At 42.4% G+C, this 15,958-nt stretch overlaps 1 protein-coding gene across 2 annotated transcripts in view; it reads left to right on the forward strand.

Moving 5' to 3' along the window:
- Positions 1-15,958, forward strand: part of GNAL (G protein subunit alpha L) — a gene marked incomplete at both ends in the record, with an annotated part of 178,154 nt that overhangs the window by 53,437 nt on the left and 108,759 nt on the right. Inside the window, 4 exons of one of the 2 annotated variants that reach the window (XM_079533019.1) lie at positions 10,452-10,590; positions 10,784-10,856; positions 11,704-11,758; positions 11,942-12,061. In XM_079533019.1, the coding sequence (XP_079389145.1) occupies positions 10,452-10,590; positions 10,784-10,856; positions 11,704-11,758; positions 11,942-12,061 (387 nt within the window). Of the gene's footprint in view, positions 1-10,451; positions 10,591-10,783; positions 10,857-11,703; positions 11,759-11,941; positions 12,062-15,958 lie in introns of those variants that run through there. The other variant, XM_079533018.1, reaches the window with a different exon arrangement.

The raw sequence follows: 15,958 nt of genomic DNA on the forward strand, positions 1-15,958 counted from the left end.
AGACTGCCACAGTGCATTGATAGGTAAATGCTAATTTTCATACGTATTGGCATCAGTGCTCATGGGGCATTTTATTCAAATTGTACAAACCCATAGTTGTGGTAGGATCTGGAAGGAGGGAATTGTATCGGGCTCTAAAAGGTCAGAATGACAGCTTCTCAAAGAAATGACACATGGCCACGATGTCTTTACTGCAGGGTAATTTATAATGGTGGTTGTTTTTTTTCTGCCTTCACTTTTGTGAAGGATCACTGAGGTTGGGGTAGTTTCATGAGATCTGGAGATGTGAGTTGTTTGCCCCTGTGGCATTTCTCATAGGCTCAGGTCAATGACAACTTATCGACTGACGGAGCCGGTGGATTCACGGGGACTGATAAGCATGCTGGAAAGCACCATGACGAAAGAACTGCTCTAGGTGAAGAGAAGCATCAAAATATATTATTAATATATTTGTTTTCTTATGAAAGAAGTGGATTCATAAATGCCACTGAAAATGATTGGTCGTGAGCAGAAGTGCTAAAATGAGTGTAAAAGCTTTTCTCATGGTGAAACTCGCTGGTCACCCGCTCTCCAGCTTTACTTCCCAAGTTATTAACACATCACTAGGAATACACTCGTTTTGGCTTGCTGCCACGCAATGCAGTTGCTCAACTGTATTTCCTGCTAGTAACCTTTATTTCCATTTCACAATGACTTCTGATCACTGATGATTATATCTCTAGATTAACTCACCTTGAATCCATTTATATTCTATGTAGAGAAATAAGCTTTTCAGGGGAGAAATCTATTAGATAATAATAGAGTAATGTCCATAATTTTTTGGATTTTAAACATCTGCATTACTGAGATACATCGCACCCCACATTTGATTTATTATATAAGCTTGATACCTGGTAAGAAGCTTGGCTGTAGCAATCAGCATTTAGCCAGCAGAACTGCACTGTATGAGTTGATACTTTTCACTGCAGCTGGTTAAGTTTGGTATTGATAACATCTTGCATATGATTTTAACTCTTAGTGGACATAGTGTTGGTCCCTATTAGGCATGATTCTAGCCTATTTTTATGCGGCCCATAGCAGAGGTTGCTTTTCTTCCCTGCAATGTAATATTAGCCCCCAAAATGTTTGAGTGAGCAGATTCCAAGCGTAGGCTTAATATTCATAGTGATGTCAGAGTTTTCAGATGTCCAATAAAAATTTAATAAATAAATGAAAGCACTGTAGTACTCATTTGGAACAGAACAAGCTGTTAAAAAAATTCATTATGTTGCTATAATTTAATACACATAGTGCAGCATGGAGTTGACTAACTTATAAGTAAGCCAGATAGTGCCAAAGTATTAATTAGTGATAAAGATTGAGTTTTTAAATTATCTTAATTGTTTTGATAACAAACAATTTGAACAATCATTTTCTAAGGTAATTCTAATTCTTTGAGTAGTTCTGAGATTTAGTTCTTGAAATCTGATAGTGTAATTTGAAAAAGCGAAGAAGTCCCTTACTTAATAGGTATGTATCTGCATTTGTGTATCTGACAATATTTTGAATTTTTGAAGTGCAATCTGTCCATTCAGTATATTCCAAAAAACATACAGAGAATCACAGAATCCCAGGGGTTGGAATGGACCTCAGGAGATCATTGAGCACCCGCTGCTAAAGCAGGTGCCCTACAGTATGTTGCACAGATAGGCATCCAGACAGGGATTGAATACCTCCTGCACATTCAGTAAGTTCATGGCAACAAAATGCCATAAATATAAGGTCTAACATCATGTAATACAACTTATGTACTAGCACTAGTGCTAGTTCAGATTTCCACAGGCAATTGAAAGTATTTACGGTTTACAGGAAGAGAAACACAGAACTTGGCACTATTGAAGGTATGTTGACTCAGCATCACTTTTGGTGGGATGGGGTTAATCTTTGGCTGTGAGCTCTGTGCTGTTCATTGAAGACAACCACTAGCTCACATTATAAATCATGTAAATTCTTAGAGACAATGTATGGAAAGTAACAGTATTAAATCTCGAAGTTTACACACTTGACACTTCAGTGATAGCTTTTCTTCTTTTTACTCACTGTCTGCAGAACACAGAGAAGTAATCTGATGGTTTAGAAATCTGTAAAAAAATAGAGGAGGTAAATCAAGTTAGGGAAGCAGTATGGTAAAGGCATGAAGCAACCCTGAGCAGAATCACAGATTAGGGCCGAGGCTATTGTTTGTTGACACAATAGAAGGAACAAGTTCGGAAGGTGTGTGGATGCCTGCCACATGTGGCCTCTTCCACTCAGCAGGACAGGGCTTCCACGCCAGCCTGGTGACAGGCAGCTGAGGAGAGGGGCCTCCATCTCCGGCTCTCATCCTTCCCTAGGACAGCAGAGCCACTCTGTACTGAGGGTTGGTCTGGAGATGTGGTTTCCTGCAGTCACCTCTTCCAAGTCCATGCTCTTTTGAGGACTCACAATGCTAGTTTTTTTGGTCTCATTGCATCTCAAGATAGAATTATTAAATTAGATGAAGCAGTTTGCATTGTACTGTATTCAGTGGTTTTCTCTAGTTGTGGGAATGCTCTCTTGTACTTCCCTTGAAAGCAGTGTTATACCTTTGATTTTTGTCATGAGAAAGCAGAAGGCCCCAGCCCTTGTGGCCCAGGCTACTACATGCCCTACGTGCTCATTGCTGGCAGCCACAAGGATCACTGGCCTGATCCATCTCACCCCCCCGGTCTCTTCTCTGATACTAGCTGTCCTTACCTCCTCATAGCTCTTCTCTCAACCTGTGCCAGCTTGTCATTGTTTCTCTTGAATGGAGGAGACCACAGTTAATATCAGAATATGAGGAATACCCTATTTGACATTTACTGGGCTGTTTTGTTTTGCTTTGTTTTGTTTCATACAATCACAGAATATCGTAAGTTGGAAGGGGTCTGCAAAGATCAAACCCAACTTCCAGCCCCATACGGACTACCCAAAATTCAAACAGTATGTCCGAGAACATTGTCTAAATGCTTCTTGAACTCGGGCTGCTTGGGGCCATGCTTGCTGCCCTGAGCAGACTGTTCCATGCCCACTGCCTTCTGGTGCAGAACTTTTTCCATATATCCAGTCTTTGTTCTCATGGTGTGGCACTCTGATAGCTCATGGTCATTTTGAGGTCAAATTTATCCTGAAATCAATCTTTATAATGATGACTGTATGACAATACGTTCATGCAGAGGAGCTGCATCTGAGATGTAGTGACAACTCGTGTTTGGATATTTGCTATCTTATCATTGGCTTTTGCAGCCTGAATAATTTTAAAATGAATGACATGAAAAACGTTTATGTGACGTACTGTGTTTCCTTGGTGTAATCCTTGAATCTTTCTGAACATACAGATGTCCATTGCCAAGCACTGTAAGTCATGGTATAGAGCACAAACATTTCAGTAGCACAGGGAAGTTTTCACCCAGCTCAGTGTTATTTACATGTTCAGATAGAGCATCATCCTGAAGTGCATTCTTCCAAGCTGTCTTGTAGGCAGAGTGTTACACTGGTTTGTATTTCTGGTAAATGTTTTGCAGGAGTAACCTATTAATAGCTGATTTCCCTACATGAGCAGGCAGCACCCTATGCTGTTTAAAGGTTAGGAACAGATTTGTAAATTGAAATTTATAGTAGTTATTTTTGTTGAAATCAAGTGTACTCAATTAGCGTCCATGTAAAAGAGCTACGTTAAAGAACACAATAGTCATCATGTATCTAATGATCCTTTATTAGCAGATTATGATCGTATCTTTATTAGTGTTATTAATTGTGCTGACAGTGTGGCTGACAGGTGAAGCCATTTCTTATTACAGTAGCTTTTGTGCCACAGCATCAAGATCAGAAATGCAGTTCCTAAAGATTTGCCTGTTATGAAGAATAGGCTGCAAAGAAATGGAAGCACATCTTGCTATTGTGTTTAGTGACTCAGGTGACAGATTGCTGTAGCTGATTCTGAGCAGGAAGAGCTTGCACATAGGTAGACTTAAAGTCTGTCAGGCTTGGTTCACATTTACATATTGTGTATGAAAATTAGGACTAGGACAGGGTTGTTCTGAGTTGTTACACACTTCAGTGTGGTGTAAGAACAGCTGTATCAGCTGAGATTGCTGGATTACACCACTTCACTTTTGCGTTTGTACTGTTGCAAGTCTCAGATTCCACAATAACTTATTTATTATTTATAAAGGGCCTGTTCCAAAATTGTTGCAAGTTCTCCAGACTTTCCAACATTTTCCCCTTCTCCATCATGCATACACCAATATTTCTTGTCACCTTTCGTCTCAAATAAAATGATCCGGATCTACTCCTGTGAGATTTCATCCATGCTCCTGATCTTTAGAATAAACTAAACAAATATATGCTCCAAAGAATGTAATCCATGCTACACAAACAGCCCAGTGCATGTTGAAAGAAAGCTTTAGCTTTTTAGTAAAAATAGATCAGTAAAATTATATGGGTTTGTATTTCATTAAGCATTCTGTAAGGGTTCCATCAGAATACCTTTGTAATTTCAGGACAAGCAGGGAATATGACAAGTGAATAAAAGAATAGCAGAATAAGAAAATAGATAAAGTAGGACTCTCACAGGAAATGGTCACACTCTCCTATTCAGGAGAGGTTTTCCACCTCTCCATAGGTATGCAGACAGAATACTTATAAAATCATGTAAGTAGTCTTCATATCTGCTATTTCAGCTGTCCAAGAAATTCACGTCTGGAAAGCACAGAAATTGAATTCCAGCATAAACCTGGTTTTAGAAAAGACTGCTTAGGTCAACGAGTCATGTCCCTTCAATTACAAGTAAACATGTGATAGCTATTTAATCCAAGAGATCATATGCTTTACACACAAATATCTATAACAATCCTAAGATCTATACCACAGAAGGCCAAGCTGAGCATAACACAACAAGTATGTGTTACAAGCAATGTATGGGGTAAGATAAGATAGATGAATGAGGAAAAAAACACTGCGTATTTAGTCAGTGATTGTGATGTTTCATCTGGGTTTACTAGTCCAGACTCATGCAGTGAAGCACAATTTGTATTCCTGCAATAAAGACTGCTGAAGCAGATCAGGGTATGAGGCTACACACAGCCTGGCAACGTTATTTCCTGAAGCCATTTTTACCAATTACTCATGTGCAGTAACATGTAGGGATCCTTAAGCATGGTTTGAACATGGGCTTACTTTGAACTTAGCAGTGGTTCTGGGTCTTGCAGATGCATTAATGTGTACTTACTAAAAAATTAGTTGCCCAATTCCTTGATTCGTGTGAACAGACCTGTATAAGAGGACTGCCTTAATTTGTTGGGGGATGCTGTTGACCATTACAGTATCCAGAAGATTTACAGCATGACTTTGAATTTGGGCATCAATAACATGACTAGGTAGAGACTTTTTTATAAAAATGTCAGCCTTAATTATCTTAATTTCTCAGGCAGAAGAGCTAAAACGCAAAAAGCTGAAGTGTATCTCTGTATTTACATCAAGATGAGAGGTGATACGAGCACACATAACTTACAGATCGGATGTGATTGTGGTAAATGTGGTGACAAGCTATCTTAGCAGAATGTGGCCTAATAAATGGAGGTAATGTCAGAATATGCTGTGACTGTCACAGTTCTGCCAGTACATGTGAGTTAGAGGTGATGCTAAGGTATATCTTCAATATGTTCAGTGTCATAACAGATATTTTTTCCCTAGTTTCTCACTTCTGGTCAAATGGGGTGATCATGATAGTCAACCGGAGCATTTACTATGACATTCAGAATTCTTTATCATATACAAAATTCATTATAAACTGAAGATAAATTATTCAGTTTCACTGTTACAGCTGTGCAAGGTGTTGGTCAGCACCTTGCAGAGAATCCAGGACATGTCCCCATATAGATATCTTTCCTCTAGTTTTTCAAGTAGCAACCACAGCGATAATTCTAGCACTGTACTGTGTAGTTCTACTAGTACTAGTACTTCTAGCTATACTAGTAGTTCTAGCACTACTTCTATATTTGTTTATGTGCTAGAGACCCAAATCAAGGAAAACCTCTCATAACTGGGGATACTGCCATGAAAGTGTCTGTTTTTCTAACCAGCAACATATCCCATAATAGAGGGTCTCAAATTCACAAAATGAGAGCTTGTCCTTTTGCTTATTGCAAAAGCTTCTGTGTCATGTAGCTTAACAGTATTACTTGACTGTAATATGTAATCTTGAACCACACAAGGTTACTCAGCCTGTTCAATGTGACTAGGCCCTTGCTGGATTTCAGTCTTAGTCAGCAACTTCTGCTTGGAGTACTGACAGATGGAAGTGTGTGCAGTGCTGCCGTGCGAGTCTGTCTTTGCAGAAAGGGATTTCTAGTCTGAAAAACCAAGTCATAAGCACATGAATTGTCTTACCAGTCTGAACATCAACTGAGCTGACTGGGATTTCCCCACCAGGCATTCCCCATTCTCTGTTTCCTCCAGGATGTGGACAAGGAGTAACTAGCCTACAGAAGGAATAACCAGCTTGAGTGAAAGAGGATTGTCCTCTTTCTCTAATGTGATCATACCACAAAGCTGCTTTTCACCTGATGCTGTTCCTTGCAGGCCTCTGTGGTGCATCTGGCCTGCTAGCACGCTTCTGTTGTGTTGAGGGACATGGTTTAGTGGAAGCTATTGGTAATAGGTGAACAGTTGGACTGGATGATCTCTTAGGTCTTTTCCAACCTTGGTGATTCTATGATTCTATGATTCTATGATTCTTGGAGTGAATGCCTCCCTTCACAACTGCTCTCTTGGAGCAAAAGGCTGTCATCCTCATTTCTGCTGGCGGCTACCTGCAGTTTTTCTCTGGAAAACTCTGCTTTATTTTCAAACCTTATTACTTTTACTCCACGGACTTCCACCAGACTATTTCACCTTCCTTTTGCTGTGCGCACCTGTGCTCTTCAGTGCCTCACAAAGGAGCAGCAGAGGGGTGAGCTGCTTTGCCAGGCCAGCGATTTGGCGGTAATTGGAGGAGTGTGGCATAGGAATGGGGACGCTACAGCTGGGTCAGGGAGCCACAGAACTGCCCCCTCCTGAGGCTGACTCTTTCCTGCATCGCTGAGCTTGTCCTTAATCCATGGAATGAGGTCTATTTGGGGTGAGTGTGGACTCAGACCTTTTCCTTCTTCATCAGGGAGAAGAGCTCCCCTCCAAGTTTTTATAAGGACTTCTCTGAGGTGACAGGTTTAAACACACAAGGCAAAAGGTTAGATTTTTTACTGTGGCATTTACTTCTCTGCATAGCGTGTGCTGTGTATTTACCAGATCCATAGTCAGTATTTTTCATACAGCCAGAGTAATAATTTTTCAGGTTCCTGGTTCGTGTATCTTACAAAAATCCAAATGTAGCATTCCAGGGAGTGTGTACTTTTGTGTTAATATTTGACAGCTGCAGGGAGACAAACCTACCAAGAATTTATTACCACGGAGAAATAATTATTTTTTCTTGAATACCTATGCAAATAACCATTTATTTTTCTCTTTTCAGACTGTGGTTTGACAATGAGGTGGAGTAAAAGCATGAAAAAGAGAGGTCAGTGAGGAGAGGCAGCTCAGGTCATGCAGCATTAGCCAGCTAGTGCAGTGCCCAGACTTGAGGACAGTGACAGTACTGAGGTCAGAGACCCCTGTGAAAGCCGAGGCAGGAAGACTGACAAGCAGGAAGAGTCTGTTTTCCCACTGCTTAGCTCCCCCGAAAGCTTTTATTAACATCCATTTCTTCATTGCTTTGTCTTTGAGAAACAGACCAAAAGCCACAGAAGGGACTTTATAAGGGAAGACGGCCTGCAAAGGGTCTGCAGGGTTTCTGTTGAAAAACTTCCTCTGCCTCTACGTAATGTTTTCAAGAAAATATTCTGCATCATTCCTTAGAATGATTAGAGGAGTAAGGAGCAACAGCATCAGTGGAGCTGTATCTGTAGGAGCACCAGAGCACCATCCTTACTGGTTCCCACTGAGTTTTGTCCCTCTTTGTGGACAATTTAGTCCAAACAGAATGGGCAAAAGAAGCTGCTCTGTGATTCTGTAGCAGGGGCAATAGCTGAGTTACCAGTTTTCTTCCACTCAAATGTATGAGCACAACCTCTGTGCTTATAGCTTGGGCTCACCAGCACTCGGCCTGAGTAGGAACCTGCAAAGGAGAGTGGGACATGAGTTTTTATATATACATACTTATATAGATATATATAATGATCTGACAGGGCAGGAACAGTGCAAAATATCTTGCTTTCAAGAGGACCATGAACTTGACGAGGAGGATGCCATGTTGGCTGACTGGGCAGAGCAGGGAGAATCTCCTTTTCCTTGGATTCCCAAGATTTGGCTTTTATCCATGTGTGATTTGTTCTAGAAGCTTGTTTCCTAAAACAGCATTGCTGAAACCATTTCTAGAGGCAGGTTGATAGCATCCTGTTTAGGCTCACAGTTGGGTTTTTCTGTGTGCAGAAGACACACATACATGTGATAACTTTGATTTCTCTCTGGGGAAAAAGAATGTGCAGTGTGCAAAGAGGGTGAGAGCTGCTTCTGTGATTGCTGTTATTTCTAGGATTTTGTAGTTCTGAATGTGCCTGAATAAGGACTTCTGCGTTTGGGAAGGAAAAAAAAAAATAGGAAGAGTGTGAATATAATTACAGCCAAAAGTTGTTTCTGAGCATAGGTCACTTGCACGTGTCATTCTTCAACTGTGTGATCTTTTCTCAGGAGGAAGAGACGCAAAGGGGTCATGGGGTTTGCAAGGGGGAGAGAGGAAATGAGAAACACTTTCCCTCTTTCGGAGAAAGGTAAAAGCAGGATATACCATGATCCTGTCAAGTCCTGTTGGCCCCAAGCCTTGTCTCAGCTAGGAATAAACCTGCACCAAATATCCCCACCTTAATATATACAGGAACAAAACTGCTAAGGAGGAGCTGGGAGAAGAAACAAGGCCAAAACCAGGCAGATTTGGAACATAGCAAAACTTAAGCATTGAAATAGGAAATAAATATGGCTCCACTCATCTTGTGCATCCTATCTTATCCCTTCTGCCAGCGAAGAGCAGCAAGTTGTGTGTCTCCTCCCTTGAGCCGTTCACCCTGCAGCCCCAAAAACTGCAGGTGGCATGAATTGTGCTTCCGGTCCCATCTGTGTCAGAGGACAGGAAAATAGAAATGGGGAAAAAATGTTCGGTTCTAAAAAATGGGCAGTCTGATGCTAACAAGCGCATATTTTGGCCCAGCAGAACCTATGGATTTTTACCTGTAGTATTCTCCCCACACACACACTGCCTGTGCAGGGAGGAAAAGGAAACAGCAATGAGGAGCGGCACGGAGGAGAACAAAAGAGTGTCCATGTTCTAGACCAAGCAGGGCCATCAGCACAGGTACCTGGCACCTGGGTGCCATAGTGCCTCCTGAAAACAGAGGCAAGCACAGGTGGAGGACTGCCTGTTCTCCTTCATCGTCTGCGTCTCCACAGCGGGAGCGCAGCTTCGGCAGTCTGGAGGAATAGCAGTACTCGGAAATACAGGGTGCCGGTATTTCGAGCCGCGGGAGGCTCCGCGCCCACCCTTCCTTCGCCGCTCCCGCGCCTTCGCGGCTCTCCGAGCGGCGCGCGTCGTCGGGGCCGCGGTGCTACGGGCGCCGCTCCCGCGGCGGGGCGGGCTCAGCGGGGGGCGGCCGGCCGCCTCCTCGGGAGGAGGAGGCCGGGAGCCGCGGGCCGACGCGCCGGCTGCCTCCAGCGGGCGGCGGATGCCAGCTCCAGGTTTTCGCGGCGGCAGGGCCGGCGGGCGGGCGAGGGCCGCGGGGCGCGGCGGGGCCGGGGGCGGCGGGGGTCGGCGGGCGCGGGGGCGCGGGCCCCGCGGAGGCGGCAGGCCTCGGGCCGGCGGGGCTTCAGGTGCCGGGGTCCGGCTCCCACCTTTCTCCCCCGCCTTCCCCGCGCGCAGGGGCTGCAGGCTGCCCGTTTCCTGGTCTGGCAGGGAGAGGCAGTGCTGAGTTCGAGAGACAAAAATAGCCCTTCACGGAGAAATATAGGGATCGCGCGTGCGGCGGGGAGGGAGCGGGGAGAGCGGCACCGGGCTGCTGCCAGGAGGAGCCCGCCTCGCCGCGCCGCGCCGCTCCCCTCGGTGCTCGTTAGGCGTTGCTGCGCGGGTCTCTCCCCCTGCCCTTCCCGGCTCGGCACGGCCACCTCGGCCCCTCGCATCCCTCTCGGGGAGGAAAACAAACAAACTCTGTTTTGATCAGAGAGCGGCCAGAGACCATTTTATTTGAGCAAAGCGGGGGGAAGAAGCGAAGAGAGAGCGCCGCGGAGATATCGGGATTTAAAGCCTGCTCCTCGCCGCCCCCTTCCCCTCTCCCCCCGTAAGACCCCGGTGCGCGCAGGCAGCAGCCTGACATCCCTCCCGAGCGGCGGCGATGGGGTGTCTGGGCAACAGCAAAACGGAGGATCAGCGTATCGATGAGAAAGCGCAGCGAGAAGCCAACAAAAAAATAGAGAAGCAGTTGCAGAAGGAGCGGCTGGCTTACAAAGCGACGCACCGCTTGCTTCTGCTGGGTAAGGCGGCGGGGCAGGGCAGGGCAGGGCAGGGACGGGGGGGGGGGGAGGCGGAGGGGCAGAGAGCTGCCCGAGCTCCGCGTAGGGCCGGGCCGGGCGCGCCGCGACCCGCGGATGCCGGCGGAGGTGGGAGATGCTGCGCGCCCGCAGCCCGGCCCGCGTGTCACCGCGCGCCCTCTCCCTTCTCTTGCAGGGGCCGGCGAGTCGGGGAAAAGCACCATCGTGAAACAGATGAGGATCCTGCACGTCAATGGGTTCAACTCAGAGTAAGGATCGCCGGCGCTCCGGGGCTTGTTTTTCGTTAAATGCTGGGAGCTGGTTGAGGTCGGGAAATTTCTGCCCGCATCCTCTGCTCCGGTGGCTCGGCGCTGCGTTTTGGGGAGGGAGGGGGACAGGGGAGTGAGAATAAGGAAATCGCTGCTGCTGCTGCCTGTTTGTGTTTCTGCGCCTGGCCCCCTCGCTGTACCTTACACTGTTGCTACTGCAGCGCTTGACAGGCCCTGTGTAGCAACAACATGGCGACTACTTTTACATAGAAGCAAATAACTCAATATTGCATCTGTCTGCAATACAAAAATATATGTCAAGCCGCATTCAGGATGACAGCGGCTGCTGTTTTTCCGGTATTTGGCTTAGCGTAAAACTGAAACTAATTTGGCACGTTTGTTAGAAATCACCCTGATTTCTGAGGGTGCATCATTTTCTCTCTCAAGCGCCCTTTCCTGGAAATCACAATTAATCCATAGCGTTAATTTCAGATATCTGCTGACTTTCAGCTGTGCATTATTCGTTTAGTGAATGTCCGCAGCATGCCGTGGAGATGAATAAAACGGGAGAATGATTTCCAGTTCCGTCAGGGGAGGCTCTGCAGATGTGGCTGCGATCCTCTGGTTTAAGAAAACGTGAGGGATGAATGGGCATTGCTCTTTGTACTGTGCGAGAAAAGGAATAAGCAGAAAGATATATTTGCCTTGCTGTTGTTTTCAGTTAGTTGGTGTAGCGATTGCAAAGCAGATAAGCAAACAATCAATGGGGAAGAAAAAAAATAGGTGCGAGTGACTGAAGTGCTTTGGGAATCAAATTCAAAGTGTTAATCTTTCTGTTTTAATGCAGAGAAAAGAAACAGAAAATACTGGATATTCGGAAAAATGTTAAAGATGCGATTGTGGTAAGAACATACTTTATACTGTTCTTAAATGCTTGGGCATAGCGGAAATGGTCAGAATTGTGCTCTCTAAGATTGTGCAGAGAGAAATCCTATTTTGCTGATCAGATTGGATTATCTTCTATTGATCCCGCATCTTAGATTTATCCAGATTAATGTGTTTGTTTCTGTTTTATCCAATTCTAGACTATAGTTTCAGCTATGAGCACTTTAATACCCCCAGTTCCATTGGCCAACCCAGAAAACCAATTTCGAATGGACTACATCAAGAGCATAGCTCCTCTTTCTGACTTTGACTATACACAGGTAAGAAGAGAAGCACAGCTTTATTCTGCATTAAGGGGGAATGCGTCTCTTAGCTTTGACTTGCTGATGCATTGTTTGCTTTGTTGGTGGCTTGTTTTCTTTTACTTCTTGGGAGATGCTTCTGAGGAGAGCTCGTGCCAGCATTACCTCTGGCTTACCTTTCCTTCAAGGCTTTGGTGGTTGCACCTGTTCTAGCGTTTGTTTTCAGCGTTAGTTTGTTGTTGCTGATTTATTTGCAGATATTTGTAAATGCTGTTCTTGTGTCCAGGTCTTCTCTTTAATATTTCTGATGCTGTTGTACCTATTGATGCTTCAGATAAGACTGTCAAAAGCTGTTTTCCTGTGTGGAAATAAATGCTGGGTGTCAGTCTGCGGAGTTACAGTTCACCTGCAGAAAAGGATATAAAAGGAAATAAAAGAATGGAGTGCCCCCAGTAGTATTTTCCATATTATTGCACTTCAGAGTGGAAATTCATGTAAACAGTGGTCGAGCAAGGTGGTTTGCTTCCTTATCTGTTTATTGTAGTTGGCCTGAGCAGTGGTTTCATTGCACGTGAGCGTTGCCATCTTTTGATATGGAATTGTAAGCAAAGGAGGGATTTCTGTATAGAGGTTACTCTTCTGAGACAACTTAGAGGTACCATTTGGATTAACTCGAATTGATGTCTTTCATTTGCTTTTTACATTATTGTTTATGGAAAAAATGTGTAATCGATTCTGTATTTTGTGCATGGTATGAAAGCAAGTGCACAGACATGAATATTATTGAAAATTATATTTCTAGTAGCACGATTTAAAGTTGACCTTAGAGTTACATATATATGTATGCATGTATCAGTATGTATCAAGAGCAATTTGTTACGGATATAGTAAGGACTACAAAAAAATCTTCATTTATTGGCTACATGATTATGAGTTGTTCGTGCTATTAGTATTACCAAAGAAGCCATTTACAATACAGTGTCTTTAGGTTATTATAGCTCCAGGGTGGAAGAAGGAGAAGGGGAAGAGTCGTTTCTTTATTATATGACTCATATTCTCTGGTGTGTGGTTTCGCCTCTGGTAAAGCTGCCACTTTGAAGGTTCAAGATAAAGAAAAAATATCAGACATCTTGTTCAGTTAGAATTTAACACAGAATGCAGATGTTAAGAAAACGACTGTAAGGTACTCCCACATGGGGCATAGTTGCTCAATTGGTCGATGCAAGTTAGTAGAAATGAGAAACTCTTTTTAGAAATGGAAGTTGAGTTTGACATGAAATATGCCTTCTGCACATATTTCGGTTCTGAGGCATTTTTGCTCATTTCATCCTTTTTTTTTTTTTTTGCTTTGATATGTTATTTGTTTGAGTAAAATAACTAGTGGCATATATCTTTTGCAATTCTCTGTAATACTTTTTTTTTTTTTCTGAGTTTCTGGGGGAGAAATAAAAGGTGGACTTCCTGTGACATTGGAGAAGCATTTTTTTTAATTATGATTTTGAAAAATTTCTCCATTTTCAAAGAAGCCAACTGTATGTGGGCCGACTGAACTAACTGTTGGATACCTCATAGAAGTGAAAAGCTTATTCTTCATGAAGGGGGGGGGGGAAAGGAATGGGGCCTCAGGGACTTTGAAGCAAGTAGTAATTCATTTGAAATCTTGATTCAAAATCAATTTTGGTTTAAAGTAAAAACAAAAATAAATGATTAATACTGTTTTTTAATTAAGTAGGATTTCTGGTGAAACTGATGTTATTTGAAATACGTCTTAGCAAAACAAAAAAACAAAAAATAATAAAAAAAAAAGCAGTGCAAGCTTAAAAAAGGAAGACAAATCTGATCGCGTTTTAGAAGTAAATGGCTTTTATATGTCAGTTTCATCTATTCATCTCTGTTGTCTTTTCTGTGCCATTCATAGGTAATGTGTGTGTAAAATGTATAGAAGAGCTAGATTTTCTTTTTTAATTCCTGTTGCTTTAGCATGCTGTTTCTCTCCAGGAAGATGTGTGAGCAAGACAGATTTTTTAAAAAATGTGCTATTGTGCTTCAGGGCTTGATTCTACTCCAGTTTAAGTTAATGATAACTTAAAATAAAATTATGTTTCCAGCTGAAATAGCTTTCAACCCAAGTAGTGTTTTGGTACAAGGGCAAATGAAAAAAGAAATACTCGGATAGTAATCATCAGTCAAACAGTAAGCGTTCTGCGCTAAGCGTTGCTGATTTGGAATGAGGCCTTCTGAACCAGAGAAACCCGTGTGGTATTTAACCGTCTTCATTCAGTACTTGCTATTCTATTATCTGTATTTAAAAGCAAGTCTAAAGGAGGAAAAGAAAGAAAAAAAAAAGCTGACTTAAGCAGAGCTCAGGTATTGCTTCAAGGATAAATGTTGGAGCGTTCTAAAACGTGATAAATGGGACCCTTCTTTCTTTGAATGAGGAAAGAGGTAATTTTAGGATTTTTAACAATATGGATGGTGTTGAGCTGTGAAAGGTAGCTGCCTCTGTTGCTGCAATGTAAATTACAGGTGTGTTATTTTTACGTTATTAGTCATGTAAATCTTTGTCTTAAAAATCATTGCATTTTAGTTTGAGATGTATTTTAAACATTCTGCATCAAACTTATTTGAAAATGAATGCACTGTATCACAAGTCTTTAAAGAGAGGCAGCTGATGATATGCAGTTTCATGGAAGGCGCAGTATGGCCAATACCTGTGCACTAATTCAAGTGTATTTGTGGCACATCGGGTATGCTTGGATATGCAAACTTAAATTGCATACCAATTAACTAATACTTGTTTAATTGTGGGAGTTGGCCTTTAAAATAAGTGGATTTGAAACTACTGATTTCCTGTGGGTACAGCCATATTCTAATTTAAATTCACAATGGAAGTTCCAAGAACTTGACTGAGAATGAGATTCACATTTTTACTTTTAATCTGTATTTTGGGGTTTTGTTTGTTGGGTCTTTTAGTTGCATCGGTCTCTACAAAATGTAAGGCAAACAGCTGACTTTTGTAGTGATAAAGAAATGTTTTCCTCTTTACAACATTTTAATATTGCTTTAAGAATGTGCAAATTGCCCCCCACGGTTTTACTTTTTTTTTTTTTTTTTTAATTATTCCTCAATTTGTTTTAAATTTGCTACCTTATGATTTACCTAATTCATATAAAACAAAATGAAAGGTCTCTTGATTTCCATTATGATTTGTGTGGTGCTTTTGTTACTTTTGTTAAAGGACTGGGGAATTTTTACTGAAATACGCCAAGCGATGGGTGTGGTCTAGTTATATAAATAACGACGTTTAAGGTTTGATATATATGTATATTTTAAGAAGTTAATAAACATGAGTAGGTCATGTGTCCATTGTAGTTTCTTCCTTGAACTCGTAAAAGGAGTCAAGATAATTTTTCTTCTGGTTACTACTTAGCACCGTGTTCCAGAGTGGAATCAGCAGAAAGGCTTTAAAACTGAAATGGAAGCACGCACAGCACATCGGGAAAGATTTTTTTGTTGTTATTTTTGGCAAAGTGTTGATTGATAGTTACTAAAGTTAACAGGAATTGACCTGTGCCATTTTTAATCCTTTATTGATGGGGATTTATTTTGTCCTTTGTGGAACAGAGTGAACATATTAAGGGCATATTATGCTGGTAGCTGTGGAAAAACATGGTGTGTTATGTAAGCGCGTGTGTATTCAAGTTCAGTTGTCTTCACTGAAGTATTTGAATTTTGTGAGTGCAAGGCATGCTTAAGTCCTTTAACTCTGTATTCTTTCAAATCAGGTTCATGTGGTCAGTTTGATGTATGTATCTAGCAGGCAGTCAATTAGCTACAACCAAAGAGTATAGTCTAACGTTTGCCTATATGAACTAGTCACCAGTGAATGTGAATCACTTGCTTAGTAGAAAACAT

This window comes from Tetrao urogallus (assembly GCF_951394365.1).
Source record: "Tetrao urogallus genome assembly, chromosome: 3".
Lineage (NCBI taxonomy): Eukaryota > Metazoa > Chordata > Aves > Galliformes > Phasianidae > Tetrao > Tetrao urogallus.